Genomic DNA, 23,712 nt, shown 5'->3' with positions numbered 1-23,712 from the left:
GGAATAAATCCCACTTGGTCGTGGTGAATAATCCTTTTAACGTACTGTTGAATCCTATTGGCTAGTATTTTGGCGAGAATTTTTGCATCTGTGTTCATCAAGGATATTGGTCTGTAGTTCTCTTTTTTGTTGGGATCCTTGTCTGGTTTTGGGATCAAGGTGATGCTGGCCTCATAAAATGAGTTTGGAAGTTTTCCTTCTGTTGCTATTTTTTGGAACAGTTTCAGGAGAATAGGAATTAGTTCTTCTTTAAATGTTTGGTAGAATTCCCCCGGGAAGCCGTCTGGCCCTGGGCTTTTGTTTGTTTGGAGATTTTTGATGACTGTTTCAATCTCCTTACTGGTTATGGGTCTGTTCAGGCTTTCTATTTCTTCCTGGTTCAGTTGTGGTAGTTTATATGTCTCTAGGAATGCATCCATTTCTTCCAGATTGTCAAATTTGTTGCCGTAGAGTTGCTCATAGTATGTTCTTATAATTGTCTGTATTTCTTTGGTGTTCGTTGTGATCTCTCCTCTTTCATTCATGATTTTATTTATTTGGGTCCTCTCTCTTTTCTTTTTGATAAGTCTGGCCAGGGGTTTATCAATCTTATTAATTCTTTCAAAGAACCAGCTCCTAGTTTCGTTGATTTGTTCTATTGTTTTTTTGGTTTCTATTTCATTGATTTCTGCTCTGATCTTTATGATTTCTCTTCTCCTGCTGGGTTTAGGGTTTCTTTCTTGTTCTTTCTCCAGCTCCTTTAGGTGTAGGGTTAGGTTGTGTACCTGAGACCTTTCTTGTTTCTTGAGAAAGGCTTGTATCGCTATATATTTTCCTCTCAGGACTGCCTTTGTTGTGTCCCACAGATTCTGAACTGTTGTGTTTTCATTATCATTTGTTTCCATAAATTTTTTCAATTCTTCTTTGATTTCCTGGTTGACCCATTCATTCTTTAGAAGGATGCTGTTTAGTCTCCATGTATTTGGGTTCTTTCCAAATTTCCTCTTGTTATTGAGTTCTAGCTTTAGAGCATTGTGGTCTGAAAATATGCAGGGAATGATCCCAATCTTTTGATACCGGTTGAGACTTGATTTAGGACCAAGAATGTGATCTATTCTGGAGAACGTTCCATGTGCACTAGAGAAGAATGTGTATTCTGTTGCTTTGGGATGAAATGTTCTGAATATATCTGTGATGTCCATCTGGTCCAGTGTGTCATTTAAGGCCTTGATTTCCTTGTTGATCTTTTGCTTGGATGATCTGTCCATTTCAGTGAGGGGAGTGTTAAAATCCCCTACTATGATTGTATTCTTGTCGATGTGTTTCTTTGATTTTGTTATTAATTGGTTTATATAGTTGGCTGCTCCCACGTTAGGGGCATAGATATTTAAAATTGTTAGATCTTCTTGTTGGACAGTTCCTTTGAGTATAATATAGTGTCCTTCCTCATCTCTTATTATAATCTTTGGCTTAAAATCTAATTGATCTGATATAAGGATTGCCACTCCTGCTTTCTTCTGATGTCCATTAGCATGGTAAATTCTTTTCCACCCCCTCACTTTAAACCTGGAGGTGTCTTCGGGTGTAAGATGAGTTTCTTGTAGGCAACATATAGATGGTTTTTGTTTTTTTATCCATTCTGATACCCTGTGTCTTTTGATTGGGGCATTTAGCCCATTAACATTCAGGGTAAGTATTGAGAGATATGAATTTAGTGCCATTGTATTGCCTGTAAGGTGACTGTTATTGTATATTGTCTCTGTTTCTTTCTGATCTACTACTTTGAGGGTCTCTCTTTGCTTAGAGGACCCCTTTCAATATTTCCTGTAGAGCTGGTTTGGTATTTGCAAATTCTTTCAGTTTTTGTTTGTCCTGGAAGCTTTTAATCTCTCCGTCTATTTTCAATGATAGCCTAGCTGGATATAGTATTCTTGGCTGCATGTTTTTCTCATTTAGTACTCTGAATATATCATGCCAGCTCTTTCTGGCCTGCCAGGTCTCTGTGGATAAGTCTGCTGCCAATCTAATATTTTTACCATTGTACGTTACAGACTTCTTTTCCCGGGCTGCTTTCAGGATCTTTTCTTTGTCACTAAGACTTGTCAATTTTACTATTAGGTGACGGGGTGTAGACCTATTCTTATTGATTTTGAGGGGGGTTCTCTGAACCTCCTGGATTTTGATGCTTGTTCCCTTTGCCATATTGGGGAAATTCTCTCCAATAATTCTCTCCAATATACCTTCTGCTCCCCTCTCTATTTCCTCTTCTTCTGGAATCCCAATTATTCTAATGTTGTTTCGTCTTATGGTGTCACTTATCTCTCGAATTCTCCCCTCGTGGTCCAGTAGCTGTTTGTCCCTCTTTTGCTCAGCTTCTTTATTCTCTGTCATTTGGTCTTCTATATCGCTAATTCTTTCTTCTGCCTCATTTATCCTAGCAGTGAGAGCCTCCATTTTTGATTGCACCTCATTAATAGCTTTTTTGATTTCAACTTGGTTAGATTTTAGTTCTTTTATTTCTCCAGAAAGGGCTTTTATATCTCCCGAGAGGGTTGCTTTAATATCTTCCATGCCTTTTTCAAGCCCGGCTAGAACCTTGAGAATCATCATTCTGAACTCTATATCTGACATATTACCAATGTCTGTATTGATTAGGTCCCTAGCCTTTGGTATTGCCTCTTGTTCTTTTTTTTGTTGTGAATTTTTCCGCCTTGTCATTTTGTCCAGATAAGAGTTTATGAAGGAGCAAGTAAAATACTAAAAGGGTGGCAACAACCCCAGGAAAATATGCTTTAGCCAAATCAGAAGAGATCCTGAATTGTGAGGGGGGAGAAAGGGGATAAAAAGGGGTTCAGAAAGAAAGAAAAAAAAACTATTAAAAAAAAGAAAGCCGATAAAGAAAAAAATATAAAAAGAGGAAAAAAAATATATATATTAGATAAACTATTTAAAAAACGTTAAAAAAAAGAAAATGGTAAAAGTTAAAAAAAATTTAGCAGAAGAAGAGAAAAAGAAAAAAAAATTGAAAAAGAAAAAAAAAATTAAATTAACTGCAAGGCTAAAAAATCATGGGGAGAAAGCCATGAGTTCCGTGCTTTGCTTTCTTCTCCTCTGGAATTCCGCCGTTCTCCTTGGTAGGTGAACTTGGTCCTGGCTGGGTTTCCTGTAGATCTTCTGGGGGAGGGGCCCGTTGTAGTGATTCTCAAGCGTCTTTGCCCCAGGCGGAGTTGCACCGCCCTTACCCGGGGCCGCGCTGAGTCATCCGCTCGGGTTCGCTTTCGGGAGCTTTTGTTCCCTGAGCGCTTTCCGTAGAGTCCGGAGGACAGGAATAAAGATGGCGGCCTCCCGGTCTCCGGCCCGGAGGAGCCGAGAGCCCGGGGCCCCACTCCTCAGTGCGCCCTCAGAGAACAGCGCCAAATGACTCCCTTCACCCTGGCCTCCGGCCGCGCTCCGAGCTGACCGAGCCCGCGACCGGTTCCAGGCAACCCTGAGCTGAGAGTCACTCCTCGGCTCTGTCTCTGCAGCCGGCTTCCCCGTTCTAATACCGGTAAGCTCTGCGACATTGAGACACCCCCGATCCTTCTGCGACCCTGCGGGACCTGAGGCCGCGCTTACTCCGCCTGGGCTTCACCCCAGTTAAGCCTCTGGAGCGATGTCCCTCAGCGGAACAGACTTTTAAAAGTCCTGATTTTGCTCCGTTGCTCCGCCGCTCGCCGGGAGCCGGCCCCTCCCCCCGCGGTCTATCTTCCCATCGCTTTGGATTCACTTCTCCGCCAGTCCTACCTTGCAGAAAGTGGTTGATTTTCTGTTTCTGGAATTGCTGTTCTTCTTCTCTTCAATCTCCCATTGGATTTGTAGGTGTTTGCAATCTTTAGATAAGCTATTTAGCTGATCTCCCGCTACCCGAAGTAGTCTCAGCCTGCTACTTCTCCGCCATCTTGACTCCTAACCAGTAGCTTTTGATCAAAACCTCCCCAACTCCTAAGAACATTTCTCTAGCATATTATGATCATTAGTTGAAGTATAGTTGACAACACAATGCTACAGTAGTTTCAGATGTACAACATGACTCAACAGCTCTTCGTTAAGCTCCCCACAAGGACAGCTGCCATCCGCCTCCATACAACACTGTTACAATACCACTTACCATAATCCCTACACTGTGCCCTTCATCCCAATGACATACTCATTTCATAACTGGAAGCCTGTACCTCCCATGCCCTTTCGCCCGTTTCGCCCATCCCCGTACCCCTCACCACTCTGGCAATCATCAGTTTGTTCTCTGTATTCATGGGTTTCTTTCTGCTTTGTTTTTAGATTCCACATATGAGCAAAATCATATGGTATTTGGCAGTCTCATTTCGCTTAGCATATTAACCTCCAACTCATCATGTTGTCGCAAATGGCAAGATCTTATTCTTTTTTATGTCTGAATAATGTTCCATTATATATATATTTCATATATATATATATATATATATATGAAATCCATTCATCTACCGATGGGATACTTAGGTTCCTTCCATGTCTTGGCTATTGTAAATAATGCTCCAATAAACATAGGGGTGCATATAGCTTTTCAAATTAATGGGGTTATTTTTTTTCCTTTGGATAAATGACCAGTAGAAAAATTACTGGATCATATGGTAATTCTGTCTAATTTTGTGAGGATCCTCCATACCATTTTCCAAAGTGGCTGCATCAGTTTACATTCCCACCAACAGTGCTTGAGGGTTCCTTTTTCTCCATATCCTTGTTGACACTTGAAATCTCCTGTCTTCTTGACATTAGCCATCCTGACAGATGCAAGGTGACTTATCATCATGGTTTTCATTCGCATTTCTCTGACGATGAGCGCTGCTGATCATCTTTTCATGTGTCTGCTGGCCATCCATATTGTCTTCTTTTGAAAAATGTCTATTCAGGTCTTCTGCCCATAATAATCAGATTATTTGGTTTTCTAGTGTTGAGTGGTATAAGTCATTTATATATTTTGGATAGTTACCTCTTAACAGATCACTTGCAAATATCTTCCTCATTCAGTAGGTTGCCTTCACTTTGTTGATTCTCCAACATATATCATAAGAGATTCTTAAAAGGTATAGCTTCAAGATAGTTTTGTGCCCCAAGAAATAAGGTTTTGGGTAAGGGGATGATGAGACACTGTATTTGCCCTAAAATGCCCAACTTTAAGCCTTAACAATTACCTGTAAGATAATATTGTTTCTAGTTACCCCATCTGGAAGCCTAAGAAATTTTTAATTGTCCCTCAAGACCACTCATGGTGCGTTAGAATAAACTCTTAGTCGACCTTGACCAGGAATGTTTAATGAATGAATGAATGAATGAATAAATAAAATATATAGTTTTAACTTAAAAAAAAAAAAAAAAAAAAAAAAACACCTCACCATCTCCCTTGAAAGCTGTGTACCCCCGCTCCAATTATATGTGAATCACAGCAAGGGTGGGGGGATTCCTTGGTAACATTCAGTGTCCTTTCACTTTCAAATTCAGATCGTGAGTGATCTTTGGTTTCACTGGCATAAGTCATTACACGTCTCATACGGAGTAACGTACTTAACTATTACTGTATCAACTGGTACTGAGCATTCATAAGAAGCAGTTCAGTCTAAAAAGTAAATCATTGCCCTAGATAGAGCTCCTGTAACTGTTACTGAGCCCCCTGCTCCAAGCATCCACTGAAAGTTTTAATCCCCACTGCATCACAGGAAAAATTTGGCAATGTCTAGAGGCATTTTCATTGTCACACTGGAGTTGCCATTAACTTGTATATGCTATTTACATTAGAGGCTGAGGATGTTACGAGTCATCAGAGAAAGCACAGGACAGGCCCAAATATCAATAGTGTGAGTTTGAGAAACCTTGAGTTACAGTCAGTAGAGATACTGGGGTCCTAGTGGGGTAGAAACCAAATCATGCAACACAATGAGTATGGTCACTATCCTGGTGGAGCATGTAATCTGAGAAGATGCACCATTTTACATACCTAATTTTTTTTTTCATCCAAATAGGCCACACAACATTTATATTTAAATACTTTTATTTTCATTTCACAAAAAAAAAAAAAAAAAAAAAAAAAAAAAGCAACAGTGTTTGCAATTACACATGCCTTTCAGTCAGTGCTGGTCATATGCAAAACAAGTTATCAGAAATATAAAGAAAAATAAGCCTTTTCCCTTTACAAGTGACGCAACACAATTTGCATATATATTATACATACTGTTTTCAAAATTTTCCACAAAAGACAGATTATGATACAAATTTAGAATTCCACCCACAAGCTCAGATTCAAAGAACTGGAGATCCATTTAGGTGTTTAAATACAAAAATGTAATACTTTTACAAGTTTCCAAGTAATTACTTTTCAAAGTGTTTGAAAGAGACTACTCTTCATAGCAACATGGAACACTTGGCTTTAATCAAGACGGCTATAAGACTAAGTTTTGTCTCACTGTGAGTTTGCTGATTAATGCAAATGCTCCAATTATGCTATAATTCTATATATATATATATCTGTATGCACGCACACACACACACACACACATACACACACAAGTGTATTATGTACTGATGGTTTATACAGTGCAAATTCTGGAGCATTTCATTCAGCTAAGCCATGACCTTTACTTCTTTGAAGTATTTCAAATTAAGAACTGTTCAGAAATATCACTAATGACTACCATGACTAATTCCAAAAAGGTGCCCCTTTCTCACTTATTTATGATCAAAGTTACATGTGTCATGAACAAACTCTTATTTTTTTCTACAGCAGCAGGTATAAATAACAGCAAAGTATAGGCTAATTTTTGAACACTAGAACCTGAGAGTTTGATATGGTAAATGGTATCTTTTTGCAAATGTTCTAGGAGTCCTATCAACATTTCTAAAAATATATATATAATAAAATAATATGGCAAATCTTCAGCATTATATTCATTATAAACTGCAGAACAAACAAAGATTGCTCAGAAACTTGAAGAAAAAAAGCAAGGAAGGAAGGAAGAGAGGCAGAGAGGGAGTGAGGGACTTGACACATGCATTTTCTTTGATGCAGACAAACCTGGAGTCCTAACATTTACCATGTGGTGGGTGAAGAGTCAGTGCGACTCAAGAATGCTGAAAGTGAACACGCCAAGTCTGGATGTATGAAACGCATGCAAAACGTACAGCTGATGAGGCAACACGGGCTTATATTTTTAAGCGTACATGAGGGTAACATCTAATACTGCAGGCGCTGAAGGCAAAATGAAAAAACAAAACAGGAATGGTCCAGCTAACGGAGAACTGAGGAGAGAGAAGCAGCCACACAGAAGAGCTCTGGGTAGTAAAGGGCCAACTTGCCCTACCATAGATGGGCGCTGAGGGAGGGCCTGTCCCCCAATTAGTTCTGGAATTATTTATTTTGGGACGCATGCGGTTATTCACCAGAACTGTGGCAATAACTCAAAACATTCATTCCAAAGATCAAAATAAGTTCTATCGGTTACATAAGAACATGCTATCGATGGAACTACAGGAGACTTCTGTAGATAAGTCAGAATTCCAGGCCCCCAAAAGAAGCTACTCTCAAGGGACTTCACATAAGTTCTAGGCAGCACTGTTATTACTGAAGATTAATCAGCAAAGACCTTTAAACCTACTTTGTACTTAGTATTGTCTTCTTGGCTTTCTGAACTCTCCAAAGTACAGGTCCCTTCTCACCATTTCCTTCAGTTTGAATCAGCACAAGAAATGCTGAATCTGATTAGCTATCCTAAGTCAACCACAGCCAAGTGTCTTCTCCCAACTTATATGCTCTATACCTGTTGCCATGAGTTACACCACCCCATGCCTTTCAAGTCAGAGGTCAGGGATTCGGTGGGACTTGATTTTTTTTCTTAGATCCATGCACAACCCGGAAAGGGACTATATATTAATGAAAAATAATGAAAAAAAAAGATTAGATATGTGCTTATATACACTTACATTTTTAAAGGTATATATCCTAGAGAATAAAACAAAATAACCACAAAACAACAACTATAATTGGCACTGCTAAATGAAGAAATATGTGGGAAAGGAAGAAGCGATCTATCAATTTATGAAACTGAATTTTCATTAGGTCCCAATAGAGATAGCAATGCAAAGAACTAAATACAAAATGAAACAAAAAAAACCACCACTCATATTAAGAATATTCCCCTGCCAAAAATATAACCCCTCCCAAAAAACCAAGTAAATAAACAACACACAACTATTCTACTCACTATTGCCAACACAGGCAATAAGGGAAAGGGGAGAAGGGGAGATTTGTCATACACTGATCCTCAATTTTCATCTTGTACCTAGACATCACGCTAAGACTAGGTACAAAATCAGTAATAGGAAAACATTTATATACAGTTTTTAAAAGTTCATATATCCTGTCCTTTTCCCCTCCCCATAACCCACGCAAATCATTCTCTCCCTTAAAAAAATCACCCCAAATTATAAAACTATTGCCCATGCAGGCAGTGAGGGAAGGGACGCAGAGGAGATTTATCATACGTATGGACCTCCGTGTTTCATTATGTAACTACAAGTCCCACAAAGGACTGAGTACTAAGTGAATTAACACACAAAACGTAGCAAACATTTATATACATTAAAAAAATTTTTACACGCACACACGAGCGCGCGTGCGTGCGTGCACACACGCACACACACACTCTCTCTCTCTCTCACTCAGACTACACCCACCCCCCACCCCTCCAAAAAAAGAAACGAAACATCTATTCTTCTACCACTGCCGGCCAGGCAATGAGGGAAGGGGAGTAGGGGAGATTTTTCATAGAATCAATCTCAACTTTCAGTAAGTACCTAAATCGTCATGCAAAGGACTAGATTCAAAATGAAGTAAACACCAAAAAGAAGCAGAAACATTTATATACATTTAAAAAACCACCTATCTTACCTAATAAGCCCATTCCCCATTAAGAACTTCAAACACAAAAAACAAACACCAAGTCCTCCAGTATCCTCCTACAGTCGTGCACAGGCTGTAAGGGAAGAGAGAACAGGTTTATCACGCCTCTGGATCTGGGCCTCTGCACTACGCTGCGTATCTACAAATCCAAACCAAAAAAAAAAAATCAGTTCAAAGTAAAAGACCAAAACAACCACCACCACCACCACAGCAGACATATATATACATCTTTTAAAATGTAAACCCAGAAATGCCCCCACCACCCTGCCAAAAAAAACCCTCTAAACAACTATGCCGCTAGTCATTGCCCGGATAGGCAATAAGGGAAGGGGAAAAAAGGAGATTTTTTTCATAGAATGAACCTTAATTTTCATCATGTACCTAAATATCCATGGAAAGAGCTAGGTACAAGATGTAGTAACAGAAAAAAGGAACAAAAATATTTATATACATTTTAAAAAGTACATATTCCCGCCCTCTCTGAGGAGGGAGGGGTAGAGTAAAAAAACTAATCTAGAACTACTCTGAAACTATTGCCCACAGAGGCAATAATGGGAGGGGACAAGAGGACACCGTCACACATTCAGACCTCCACATCTCATTAGGTACCCCCACGTCCAAGGAAGGGACGGGGTACAAAATGGAATAACACAATGTAGTAACGAACACTGTACATACAGTTTTCAAAAGTCTATATCCCGCTCTTAGTCCCTTCCCACCCCCAAGATCTCAAAAAACCCAAACTACTCGAAAATTATTGCCTACATAGATAAAAAGGGAAAGGAAGAAGAGGAGATTGCTACACATCTAGAACTCCATGGTTCTTTAGGAACCTATGTGTCCAAGTGAAAGACTGGGTACACAGAGAAGCACTATATAATAAGGAAGTAAACACACACACACACACATTTAAAGTATTTACCCCCAAACCCACAAAAGAACCCCTGAAACTAATTAACTACTCTACCAGCTATTGCCCACTTGGGCAATAAGGGAAGGGGACAAGAGGAGATTGTTATACATCCGGACCTCCGTGGTTCATTGGGTGACTTCCAGTTGGGATACCCAATGAAATAATACAACTTGGTAGTAAAAACAGGTATATACAGCATGTACACATCCCTCCCCCACCCCCACCCCCCGCCAAACCCCACTCCAACAACTACTCTACCAGCTATTGCCCACTCAGGCAATAAGGGAAGGGGACAAGAGGAGAATGTCATACATCCGGACCTCCACGTCTCATTGCGTACTTTGACGTCCTCTCAGGAGGAGGCAGTACGAAATGAATAAGTAATGTCAAGTAGTAGGAAGTCTATTTACATATAAGTACATACCCTGCTTTCTCCCACCCCGCAAAACAAAACAAAACATCAGCTACCACCCAAGAAGGCAATAAGGAAAAGGGCAAACAGGAAATCTGTCATACTCTGAACCTCAATTTCACTAAATATGTATCACACATCCAAAAGAACATACATAAAATGAAACATAAAGAAAGGGGCATAACACAGATAGACATCTGGAAGGATGATACACAACCCCCACCCCACAAGACTAGATCCAAACAAGAGCAGCTATAACTAATCTGTAGTTACTGTCCATGCAAGCAACAAGGGAAGCGATACCTGGGCATCCATCAGACTTCTGGACTGCCACAGTTCATTAGGAAAATGAATCACGAGAAAGACGAACAAAGTGCAAAATGAAATAACACCCACAAAACAGCAGCAAAAACATTCTGCATGGATTTTAAAAAGAACATACTCTACTCTCCCCCCCACCCCCCCAGTATCACCATCAACTTCCAAAAAAGAAACATCAAGTAACTACTGGGCAGCTGTTGCTCACACAGGCAATATAGGAAGGGCAGAAGAGATTCTCACAGGACAGTATCTCACTCTTTATCAGAAGACAGTACACAGAATGAAGGAAAATAAAAGTAGATCAAAACCACATATGTACATTCAAAAAGTATATACCCCTTTCCCCGCCAAAAGCCACTCAAAGACATCAATCCACTGCTCTATGGGCTATTGCACATGCAGAGAAGGGAAAGGGAGGAGAGGAGATTTATCCCACGTGTGAACAGCCACTTCTCATTTAGGACCTACTGCCAGTGCAGAGAATGAAGCACAAAAGAAAAGAATGCAAAAATTAGCAAAAATACACACATTCTTTTTTTAAAGTACAAATGGACGTGTCAGAGTCGGGAGAGAAGAAGCTCTTTAGAAAGAGAATTCATTGCAGTAAAAACCACATGACAAAGGCAAAGGGGAGAAAAAGAGCTCTATCAGACCTATGGAATTCAGATCTCATTTTGCAAACTCCACCCAGGAAACGCTGTCCTCGGTGAGATACGTGTCCTGAACTCCTACGCCTTCTCTGCAGTCCCATGAAATGAAAGGGGGTGACATTAATACTCAGCAATCCGACCACACATTATGGGCCCAGGTGCTTTAGTTTGCATTGGCTTTTACAATACAACTCAGTAACAGGCTACCAGTAATCTGACAAATTCAACACTTAACTTTCATTTCTTACTTTCCAGTATTCAGAAAGGACTCTGTTCGGTCCCCAGGGAGACTGACGCTGCCCCAGAGCCTCTATATACCCAGAACTCCTCTGACAGCTCTTTTGTTCCTACAGAGGCTCAAGTAAAATAAAATGAAAACATGAATGGCAAAGAGAATTAAGCGGAACCTGGGTTGGAAAGAAAGTTCAGGAACACTCAAACAGTGTTCAACACAGTTTCACTTACAGGGATTTATAGAAAACGATGAGATGGGGGCCGGACGCTGGGGATGGGAGCTGACACTACCTGCAGTTTAATGTATCCAATCTCTTGTTGATAAAGAACTTGGATGCCTTAGATTTCTACTTCATCTCCAAAGCACAAGTTTTTCTTCTACAATTCCAAATTCCCAACTTTACCTTTCTTAATCATCCAGCATAATGGGCGTCTTCTACTACGTTCAAGCAGCTCATCCATCTGCAATGAACATGAACACCTGACCGTGTCACACTAGGCCTGGCGAGCCACAGGCGCACAGACGGGAGTTCTCAGAGACACCATGGCTAAGCCAAAGTGTGGGGGCATAAAACTTCAAAAGCTACAGTTATGCCTGTTATGCCACATGTTCTACCTATTTCATAGCCTTATATTCCTAAGGGTTGTTTTTGGAAGTGCCATAGAGATGGGTTAGCTTGACATTAAAAATTATGGAATTCTGTGGGAAACAGTGAGGTGAGGGCTACTCTAGGGGAGGCCTACAAATAGAACTATAGCCAGCAGGGATCCCGCATTATGGCAATGAACAGACTGAGTACAAAGAAAGCAATGGATTACAAGGCAGCTCTTCTTTTAGCCCATGTTTTGATAAAGATTTACTTAAACATTACCCTCTGCCCACACACACACATACACACACACTCAGGAAAAATGATATAATTCAAGATAAGATTTGCCATATGCAGAGTTAACACACATTACAGGAGCAATGTAAAGATGGGCAGGTATAACTGAAAAATCTTAACTGATGTTGAGAAGTAGCAAAATTTAAACTCTGTATCAAAGTGGAATTCAGTAATATAACATCGTAAAAAACCAGCAACCAAAAAACCCCTCAAAAGTTTAGTATTTTCCCCACTCTAAAAATATAAAAACACACTAACTTCCAATATCAACTAAACTGTTATTCGTCTGCTGAGCACAAGAGGAATAAAGACCTACGATCACCCCAGTTTCCATAAGACATCTTTAGAGGATTCTGCAATTCTCCGGATATAATATTTTGTACTCTGAACCAGAGGTAAATGTTTAGAAAAGACTAACTTGGGGGAAAACACACTAGGATTAAAGAAAGCTACCTTTTAGCTTGCCAGCATTTTAAATTTTGGTATATAAAAATATTTTCATAAAATAAAATATAATTTTATACACAATCCCACATATTTTCACTGTATACCTGCTAACTTAAAAAAAGGTGACCTTTCCCATTGATTCTCTGGAGTGTTTTAAGTGCTCACAAATGGGTATCTACCCTTTTTATGCACACAGAAGATGTTTTCAAACAAAATACTAAGTACTCAAAAATTATTAGGAAGAAAGCTTTTCCCCTAAGAATCAAAGAAACTCAACAATCTAGGTATTAAGTCTGCATAGCTCAAAAAATTCAAGTACAGTATTTCTCCTTTACAAGGAGTGAAAATGCCATACGATTTCGGAAATCTTCCCTTTCTTTCTTTCCTTGGCCGTTCCTTTTAATCAGTTAGTTTGGCCATGATAGAAACAAAATAAAACAAAACAAATACAACCCACTGATTTTTCAACTAAAGAAAAGTACTGTTTTGATAGTAGAAAAAATTCAAAGCCCACCATATTAAATCTGAATCAAGTTACTCCTATCCCATATTCTCTTTTTTCCTTTAAGGTACTATGGTGAACTTCAAATAAAAATGTTCAATTTCTCAAAGGCCCTATTTTAAAATATGCTTCTAATATATGCTACCATATAACATGAAAATCTACACAGGAGTATGACTGACAGAGCAAGTGTCTATGATCAGGTAACATCAAAGGCAACCTAAACTAATTTTATTTTTAGTAACAGTGATAAAGTCATGATAAAAGACAACAGTACTAACAAAATGCTTGCCACACATGTAGACATATTCTTCTATAACACAAGCTATATCTATGGCAGGGAGTGATAAAGGTGTACAGATTCGGAGAATATTGGAATTCATAAATAAAATAATTATAATTAAAGCTAGCTCAGTTTGAAACATTTTCCTAAAAGATGAAAAAATAAGTACTAGATATCTGGAAAATTTAATCTCTATCCTTGTTACTTAGCTTTTCAGAACAACAAAAATTTAAAAATTCTGTAGCACCTGGCTGTTCTGCAGAAAAAAAAAAAAAATAGAAGCTATAGATCTTATTTAAACTTTGTTTCAGAAAATAAAAGATTAATCAAAACCTCAAACCAAAGTAGATCTGCACACCTGAGATCAGTTTTCTAACAGTTGTAGGATTCGCAGACTGCGTTACCATAGTTTTTGAAGCTATGTTCTGTACCACACTCAAGGAGCATCTATCATCTATCACTAGGCAGCAACAAGGCTGGCAAAGCAGCGCCCGCAGAGGCCGGCTCCCACGGTAGATCTTCCTTTGTTTCGCTGGGTCGGTACTTTCCGGATACTGAGAAACAGAACAGAACCAAAACAGACGCCCCCCCCCCCCCCACTTGTGTATCTTCAAAGTAGAAAAATTACTCACTGTTTTTGTAGATGTTGGCATATAGGTGAATATAATTTTGTAATAAATAACTACGTACTGCCCAAAGACAACTCGAAAAAGACAGATGAAAAACACAGACAGGCCCTGAGCGAACTAGAACTCCTAAAGACTGCAAACGACTTGGAAGCAATTCTGACTTCACCTTGGCTTTTTGCAAAAGCAGCAGAGCCCCCGTTAACAAGCTCTCTGAACGGGCAACAAAATGGGGCACAGTTGTGCATGCTACAACCACCATGTCAGAGTTTTGAGGTTCTTCTCCATCCAACGGATATTCAACTGGATGACTTCCAGAGCCTCCTGGACACAGCGAAGCCGAAAGGTTGCCTCTGACTGATTTTCAAAGAACGCCTGGACCTGTAAAAGTTGCATGCAGAAGTATTTCAAAAGAACAGGAAATCATAGGTAACTCTGAATATCCTTTTCTGATAAGTTTAACTGAGTCATGACTACGCTGAGTTCTTGAAAGAAGTACAGAAAAGGACTTTATTTTTTATTTTATTTTAATTTTTAAAAGATTTTATTTATTTATTTGAGAGAGAGAGAGAGAGAGAGAAAGCAAGAGAGAGTACGAGCAAAGGGTGGGAGCAGGGAGAGGGAGAAGGAGACACCCCGCTGAGCAGGGAGTCCAATGCGGGACTCAATCCCAGGACCTCGGGACCATGACCTGAGTGGAAGGCAGACGCGTAACCAACTGAGCCACCCAGGTGTCTCCAAGAAGTACTTTAATATTTGAAGTATTTACATCAATTCCTGATCACGTATGGTGAAATCTGAGGTAATTTTAAAAATGAATTGCCCTTAGTTCCACAAGCATGAATTTTTCCAGTTTAGAATGGGAAAAAAGAAAAAAAGCCAAGTAACAGTAAATGAAGTAGTCTAAAATTAGAATTAGTGCCCAGTTCTATCTTTGGAATGGAATTCTTTAATATCATTTTATTACCACTTAAAAAGAGACTTGGCATATGCTGGTCTTAATTCAAAAAATGATCTGTATCAAGCAGATGCAGGAATACTGTTGAGAATGGAATCAGAAATCTTCCTCATCAACAAGGGGAGATGGAGAGGAGAAGGGAGTTGAGGGAAATTGGAAGGGGAGGTGAACCATGAGAGACTATGGACTCTGAAAAACGCTCTGAGAATTTTGAAGGGGTCGGGGGGGGGAGGTTGGGGGCACCAGGTGGTGGGTATTGTAGAGGGCACGGATTGCATGGAGCACTGGGTGTGGTGCAAAAATAATGAATACTGTTATGCTGAAAAAAAAAAAAAAAAAAAAAAAAAAAAAAAGGAAATCTTCCTCATCAGAATTTGTCCTCGTTGCTGAGCCCCCACCCCCAACTTTAAGAAGTAATCCCAGGGCAGAATTGCTGGCACTGACCAAGGCCAACAGAGAGAAGGGGCAGAAACTGGCATGACAAGGCACCATCTGACTTAGACTGAGCAGCCTAAGGGGAAAGGGTGACCCAATCTCCCTGCTAACATTTTATACAACCAACCTCAGACAAATGTGCCTTTGTTGAAAACAGGTGCGTCGACCCAGCAACAATACTTTGTATGGTATAGGACCCCAGATGAAACCTGAAGAAACACAAATACAAGAGCCAAAAGAGCAAAAACATGAGGCAGCTGCTAGGAAGCAAAGTTCCTAAGTGCAAAAGAATTATTTGACCATACATTATACAGGCCAAAGGCGGACTGGGAGTCCTGCTCCTGCTCCTGGGTAACGAAGCTCAGTAAATTGGAAGTAACCCTACACACATTCCCACTATCAGTGGCAAGGAAAGGTGGGCAGAAAAAGGCAGGAGTTATGGATACCCAGATAAATTATTAATTCATTTAATTGATTCAAAAATCACACCTTACCCCAGAAATGCCATTACTACTTTGAAAGAAAAAAAAAAATCCTCTGCATGCTGTCTGGGTGGCTGTTGAGTTCTTATTCAATCCCTTGGCAATGAAGAGGTATTTTTCAACACACAAAACTAAACAGCTCTTCTGAAATAGTCAATGGCCACATGAAGCGAAGTGACCTAAGTGTCAAGCATGGCTGGGCTTAATCAGTACCTGAATGGAGCACCACTGTCAAATGACTCACATTATGGGATTACATTTACAAGGGTGAAAATTTCTGGGTGTTTCAGTTAAACTGTCACTGAAGCATTTTTCCTCTCACAGCAGATCTTAAATCCTATGAATCAGTACAACATTGGGAAGAGTTTCAAATGAAGAACCGGAGGATATGAAAAATTAGTAGTTATCTGAGAAACTTACTTCTGGACAAGCTTGCTCCAGTTCTCTTTGACAAAATCCCATGCCAGCAAGTGTCCAGGGAAGTGTCGGCCAACTGTTCTAATGATGAAAGACAGCTTTTGTGTTCGGATGGTATCGCCACTGAGGCTATTTTTCATTAACCTGAAGAGCAAAGCAGATGTAGTTTCCAAAATAAGTATTCGTCATGAAGTGATCACTGAACTTAAAATCAGTGCCAGTCTCCTAATTAAGATTCTGAAGCAATTCAAAGGATGTAAGTTTTGGGTTGGTCTAAGATTGATCCACACACTGAAAACTTGTCATTTTTTTACATGAAGGCAGAACTCACCAATAAGATAAGGACTTAAATATACTGTCACACAATAATAAAATAGTTCTTAATGTAGTAAGGACATTTAGGAAATAAATTCAAGTAGAACTTATTATAACTCTGAAGACAGGATTTTGTTGTTGTTAAAAACCTTATTTGATATGAGTAGATAGGTACATTGGTACTCTTAAAAAACTGGGCTGTTTGATGTAAAAAAGCAAGAACATTTTAGAATATGCTTTTAATATTAATAGTTAACATTTATCGATACTTTATATGTACTAGATTATGTTCTAAATTCTTGACACAACAAGGCTTCAAATAGGGAATCATTACCTATCTCCACTTTACAGTTTAAGAAACTGAGGTTATTTAAATTGACACCAGGACACAGCTGATAAATACTAAAGCCTGATACTTAAATAAATGCAATTCTCATCTATCATGCTAGAATATCTGTTCCTAGCAGGAAAACACATAACCCCAAAAGAATGCAGAACAATTTTTTTTAAAGATTTTATTTATTTGACAGAGAGAGATCACAAGTAAGCAGAGAGGCAGGCAGAGAGAGAGAGAGGAGGAAGCAGGCCCCCTGCTGAGCAGAAAGCCTGAGCAGGACCCTGAGATCACGACCTGAGCTGAAGGCAGAGACTTTAACCCACTTAGCCACCCAGGCACCCCAAAACAGTTTTTAATGGGAGGAAACCCAAATGCCCACCAAGATGTGATGGATTAAATAACATGTGATAGAGCCATATTGTGGAATGGTGTGTAGCCATAAAAACAAATGAAATAAGCTTTATGAATGAACAAGGCAAATCTCAAAGACTGATCACTCACTACAAAGAATGTTACAGATCACCCGGTACAGTATAAACTATGCTCAGTATAAAAATACACACACCGGGACAGACGCTGTTAACAGAGAGAAGAGAGTAAGGATGGAAGTGAGGGGTCATATGAGAGGTACTTTCACATTTTATTCCGTTTCCTTAGGTACTGTTTAAATATTTATACTGGGAAATTCATCAGTGTACTACTAGTTCAAGACAAAATTATTACTGATTTAAAAACAAAAACTTTTTTTTATTTGCTTGGGTCAGAGGACGGCTACTACTTTAAAGAAAATGACTATAGTGCGTCCTCTGGAAAGTGGGTCTGGACAGGTGCTAAGAACACCTCTGGAACACTAGAAGGATTTACCTGAGCAAAAAGCAATGAGAGCCACATGCCTCTCCTTTCCTTCCCACTGCTGACTTTCAAGATACCTTCATATTTCTCCTGGTTACCTACAGCTCCTCCACCTGACACTGACTCTTCTTCCTGCCAGGAAACCTCACCTCTTTACTGCCCCTCTTACCCCATGTGAAACTACCACCTCTAGCCCTTCATCTGCTGGATACTAAAAAGGAGGAAAGGTCTGGGGCACCTGGGTGGCTCTACTGGTTAAGCGTCTGCCTTCGGCTCAGGTCATGATCCCAGAGTCCTGGGATTGAGTCCTGCATTAGGCTCCCTGCTTAGCGGGGAGTCTGCTGCTCCCACTGCTTATGTACGTTCTCTGTCAATTAAATAAATAAAATCTCTAAGAAAAAAAAAAGGAAAGGTCTGACAAATTCACATGAATGTATAACCCATGGTTTTTACATGTTTTACTGAAGTGTCTGCATTTTTAAAATGATAGCTTGGATAGAGCAATGCCTTGACCAAAAAAAAAAAAAAAAAAAAAAGGAAAGAAAAGAAAAAGCACTAACTAAAGATAACATTTCAAGCAGATCAAAAAGTTCTTAAGCACAAAGGAGAAGGGGACTGTGATTTTTGGCATCTCCCAATCTCTTTTAGGCAAAGCCCCTCCTGCCCATCTGTAGAGGTCCAGTCCCTGAGACGAAGCCCAACACATGTGGGCTCCTCCACACACTGTCCAAAGTCAAGGCTAGTCCACAAGTAAAGGCAGAAATAGGGAGATCCCAGAGAAAAGGAGCTCCCCAAATCCAGGAGCACCATGCTTTTATGCTTTTGGTTTTTATATATCATATTGCTTGGGTGGTTTCATACCAGTAAAGTTTCCGTACATCCTCTGAGCCGGCAAGAGCTTCAAGTATTTTATTCTTTTCTGCTTCGGAGTCTATAGAGACATACTTGCTTAACAGGAATGACCAGCCTTTCTCCGTTTTTGCTCCAACCTTGAACACAGTACTCATGACGTCAGTAGGTAGGCTGTAAGAAAGGTACAAATATGAGAAAAACAAGGAAAAGAAATCCTGGATACAAAGGCAAGGAATTGACTAGTAGTGGCTGTGGAGTCATAGCACATAACAGAAGAATCTTTACAACTCATTGTCAAGAAAATATTTAACTCACTGGGCAACTACTTCCCTGGTGGTGTGACCATAAAGACTATCAATTCAACTTAATGCAGTAATTATTCACTGAGCACCCACAAAGAACCAGGCAGACACCTGGCTGGAAGCTGGGAAAGAGAGGAAGGAGACCCCGTCTCTCCCTCTGGGAATTCAGAGGCTATCACAATGTACAGAATAAATCAATGCATTACCATGTATTGTGGTGAGTTCCATGGTGGAAATACAGTGGTGAGAAGAGGGGAAGAAGCAGTTTTCTGGCCTTATTAAGATCTCAGAGCTGGAAAGGATGTCAGTAGGTTATCCCAATCCTCCACCCCAACTCCCATCTGATGCTTGAATCTATTTTCATAATGCCCGCTAAGGAACACAGAGAGAACCAGTCATCATCAAAAACATGTCTACTAACTGCTAACTACACTTGCTATGGTATAGCGCTAAATTACAAGAGACTTGTTTGACAGCTCACACCCACACCTATGGCTGCTATAAAAAAGCAGAAAACAGCAAGTACTTGGTGAGGATGTGACAAAACTGGAACCCCTGTGCCCTACTGGTGGGATTATAAAATGGTGCAACCACTATGTAAAACAACATGGCGGTAGCCCCCCCTCCCAAATTAAAAATAGATCTACCATATGATAGAGCAATATCACTTCTAAGTACACATCTGAAAGAGTCAGAAGCAGTCTTGAAGAGGTATTTGTATACCTACGTTCACAGCAGCATTATCTGCAAAAGCCAAAAGGTGGAAGCAACTCAAATGTCTATCAATGGGTGAATCAAGAAACAAAATTTGGTGTGTATATACCATTTATACCGTATACACACAATGAATATATTCAGCCTTAAAAAGGAACAATATTCTAACACATGCTACAACACAGATGAACCTTGAGGACAAGTGAAACAAGTCAGTCAGAAAAAGACAAATACTGTACATTTCACTCACATAGGGTACTTAGAGCAGAAAATAGAACCGTGGCTGCCAGAGGCTGGGGACTGGAGAAAATGGAGAGTTGTCTGGGTAAGGAGTTCAAGTTTTGCAAGATAAAAAGTTTCTGGAGATTCATTGCTCAACAGTGTGAATATACTTACACTACTGAACCATACACTTAAAACATGTTAAGATAATAAATTTTATGCTTCATGTATTTTACTACGGTTTAAAAAAACAGTCTTATTTGACAATACAAGTATACAGAATTCACCTATGCTAACAGTCTTATAACATTTTTGAGCCAGGATGAAAAGATCCGGGTTTCAGTACATGATACCAAGGTAAGGAAGAGGAAGAGAGATCATTTGAGTAGAAGGACATGTCACCTTTGAGTTCCGTTGGATGCCACCCAATCGTCAAACAGCTTCATTGCCACAGTGCTGTAGTTCTCGAGGCTGTGGGCGCACGCGAACTCGAGCAAGACTGACCGAAGCTCCCGGGCAGACGGGGGGCCTTCGTCAGTCCAAGTCTGCTGTTCGATTTGGCTTCGAAGTAATTTAAATACCCTGGCCTACAGAGACAAATTGTTAACAATCATTAGGACAATCAGAAAAATCAAGATGGCTAGATCTTTCTTCCCCAATGTTCACTCAGGGAGGTAAAAGAGGGCCTAGGTATTACTTCATAAATATCAACTGACATACAAAGCCCACGTGCAACTGGACAAAACCATTCAATAACAAAGACTATACATCAGCTTCTAGAGCCAGGGGGAGAGGGTCTCTTAATTACATAACACAGAAAGAACAGATGACTTCACTGCAGTCGAAAGCCTGTCTTCTGTGTGTACTCAGTGAGAAGATATTTTCCTGCCAGCAAGTATCACTTATAGCCACTGCCAGAAGCGAGCTGGAACTTTCTAACCTCATGACTTTAGACTCCATAAACCCATAAAACAATGAGAAAAATATACTTCTTTACCAACAGGCAGATGTTTAAATGTCTCTAAATGCAATATTAAAGGAATACTTAAAATATCAGTTAGCTTGATGATGTAACAAATTAATCTAATTGAATTAGCAAGAAAAGGAGGCATGCAGGCAAGAGTTGTTTATAGTTATCTCCCCACCCTCAACTTTTTATGTAAAGTATTTTCCTGTAGTAAAACAACAAGAGTAACACAGTGAATACCCATATGCTAGATTCATTGGTTTGTAACACTCATACGCCCCCAGAAAATCAGCTCAAATTCTTCATCTTTTTCTTGCAGAGTACCACGGTCAATACCTAAAATGAGTCCTAGTTGGAGCTTTTTAAACTGCTGACGCCATTTTCTCAGCAGACCTTCTCTAAGGAAGTCTCCCGTGGAGCTACGAGAAAGAAAAAACGGAATCTGGGCAAGGAGAAGGACTCCAAGTTTGTGATAACGTGTCAACTCGCTTTTGTTTGCTTCAAAAGCAATGAAATAGAGAACAGACACCTTGTGGAATGTGTGAATAACAAAGCCTGCGAGTCATTGAGAAGACATGAAGTGGAAAAATACTTGCCACGCTGATGGATAATCCAAGAGACATGAAAGCAAGGCAGGAGGTCCTACTGATACACACGGCTGCACGGAGCATGCCTCCTGCCACTGGCCTGACGTTCTCAATGGCATGACGGCAAAACATCCCAAATGAATAAAGAATAAAAGAAAATTCAGAGCTACTCAGAACTGTCGAGCAGAAACAAGCGAAGAATGAGAAGAAAAAAGTTACATGCTTGAGATACTACTAAAAAAAATTCAGCGGAGAAAAATGTCAGTGAGAGTTTACTAAAACATATAGAAATGAGTAGGGGAAAAAAATGGCACGTTAAAATACTGGAAGCAAGGGACGCCCAACACTTGAAGAAGCTCAGGCTAATTCCCGAGCAGTTATTCCACTGGAGTGACTCGGTGCAATCTTACTAGTTATTTCTGGTACCAAAGAGTTAAGATGAAATCCCCAAAGAGTTGATTTTATATATGTTTCAAACGATAACATAATAGAGCAAAAGATTTTATTATAAAAATAATTCTGTTTTTAGAAAATTCCTCTTTTATCATTTTTATAAGTAATCCAGGTTATATTTTTAATATTAATAAATCATAGAGCACGTGCTTCTTTGTTGAAGCCAGTGGTTCAAAGAAAGAACCTGTTTTTCCATGATTCTAAATTATGTTTTGTAAAATTTAAACCCATTAAACCATAGAATCCAATCCTCTGATTTTATAAAATGAAAATGGCAAGTGGGGAGAGAAAATAAACGGATGGGTTATACAAGCTAAAAACATTGGGTATGCAATAAAATGCAAGAACAGTTACACAAAATGATTTTTAAAATAAAACAGACAGGAAAGATGGTGGCATTTATATTATGTACTACATTTTGATTTACTGCTTTAATTTTACACTGATATGACCACGGAGTTCTTTCTTGGGTCAACTCAGCTTCTTAAAAGTGATGTGTCAGCTTTTATTGCAAAAGGTTTATCCCACCAATCCCTCATATGTAAAAGAATGACAGACGTGTAAGTGATGAAACAGGAATATGGCTGGGATCAGACAATAACATCAGATGTGAACCATTTGACACAATTCAAAAGTGCCTGCAGACCCTATCCACCCTAACACCACAGCATACATCACAAAATGTGATAGAGATGTATGTATTGTGTAGGTATGTGCAGCCTAGATAACAAAATGACCAACATATGTTCAAAATGCTCTGGTGACAACAACACAGAAAACTAGACACCAGTCTTAATCACAAATACTATTTGAAGATTGGATCCAAGGACTCAGAAATGTCTACCATTCCTATCTCTAACTACAGTATCAGATTTTATATTTGAGCGCTTTGATGGTAGCAGAATGCCCTCTGAATTTAAGAGACAATTTCTCACTCTTGGTTACCTGACTTTTAACTAATGATCAAGTGTACAAAATCTCCAGCAGTTATGGGCCCATAGGCTCACAAACACACATTAAGCTGCCCTTTTCCTCTAAGCATCCATCCCCTGGGCCCCGCCCTGACGTATGTTCTTCATAAACACATGCCTGCCCAGCACACTGGAAATCATCATCTGGGATGAGGACTCAGAGTTACTCGAGCGTCACGGAAAGAAAATACTCAAAAGATCTAACTCCTTAGATTGAATTTAGCATCTGTGTTCACAGCATAGAGACAGCCTGAGGTAAGTATCAAGAGCTTTCTGACACTAGGCCCCCAACAGAGTTACTGGAGAGAGGCAGGGGGAAGAATGGCTTCTGTCACCATGAAATTTAACTAGCTGGGCAGCTTCAAGCTAACATTTTTTTTTTTTTTTAAAGAATAATTCTTTATACATTTTTAAAAAAGATTTTATTTATTTATTTGACAGAAAGAGATCACAAGTAGGCAGAGAGGCAGGCAGAGAGACAGCGTCAGGCTGTCTGCTCAGCAGGGAGCCTGCTTCCCCGGCCCTCTCTGCCTACTTGTGATCTCTTTCTGTCAAATAAATAAATAAAATCTTTTTTAAAAATGTATAAAGAATTATTCTTTAAAAAAAAAAAAAAGTTAGCTGAATGT

At 39.6% G+C, this 23,712-nt stretch overlaps 1 protein-coding gene across 2 annotated transcripts in view; it reads right to left on the bottom strand.

The window, feature by feature from the left end:
- Positions 1-7,877: 7,877 nt before the first annotated feature.
- Positions 7,878-23,712, bottom strand: part of LNPEP (leucyl and cystinyl aminopeptidase) — a 108,111-nt gene continuing 92,276 nt past the window's right edge. For both annotated transcript variants that reach the window (XM_047731278.1, XM_047731279.1), the window contains exons 14-18: positions 20,508-20,692; positions 18,877-19,038; positions 16,515-16,655; positions 15,740-15,821; positions 7,878-14,600 (exon numbers count right to left, since the gene is read on the bottom strand). In XM_047731278.1, coding sequence (XP_047587234.1) covers positions 14,469-14,600; positions 15,740-15,821; positions 16,515-16,655; positions 18,877-19,038; positions 20,508-20,692 — 702 coding nt within the window. In that variant the 3' untranslated portion in view covers positions 7,878-14,468. The remainder of the gene's footprint in view (positions 14,601-15,739; positions 15,822-16,514; positions 16,656-18,876; positions 19,039-20,507; positions 20,693-23,712) is intronic.

The sequence above is a fragment of the Lutra lutra genome, chromosome 5 (genome assembly GCF_902655055.1).
Source record: "Lutra lutra chromosome 5, mLutLut1.2, whole genome shotgun sequence".
In the NCBI taxonomy this organism is placed as follows: Eukaryota; Metazoa; Chordata; class Mammalia; order Carnivora; family Mustelidae; genus Lutra; species Lutra lutra.
The sequence above is the reverse complement of the archived record's forward strand: the minus strand, read 5'-3'. Positions and strand labels throughout refer to the sequence as shown.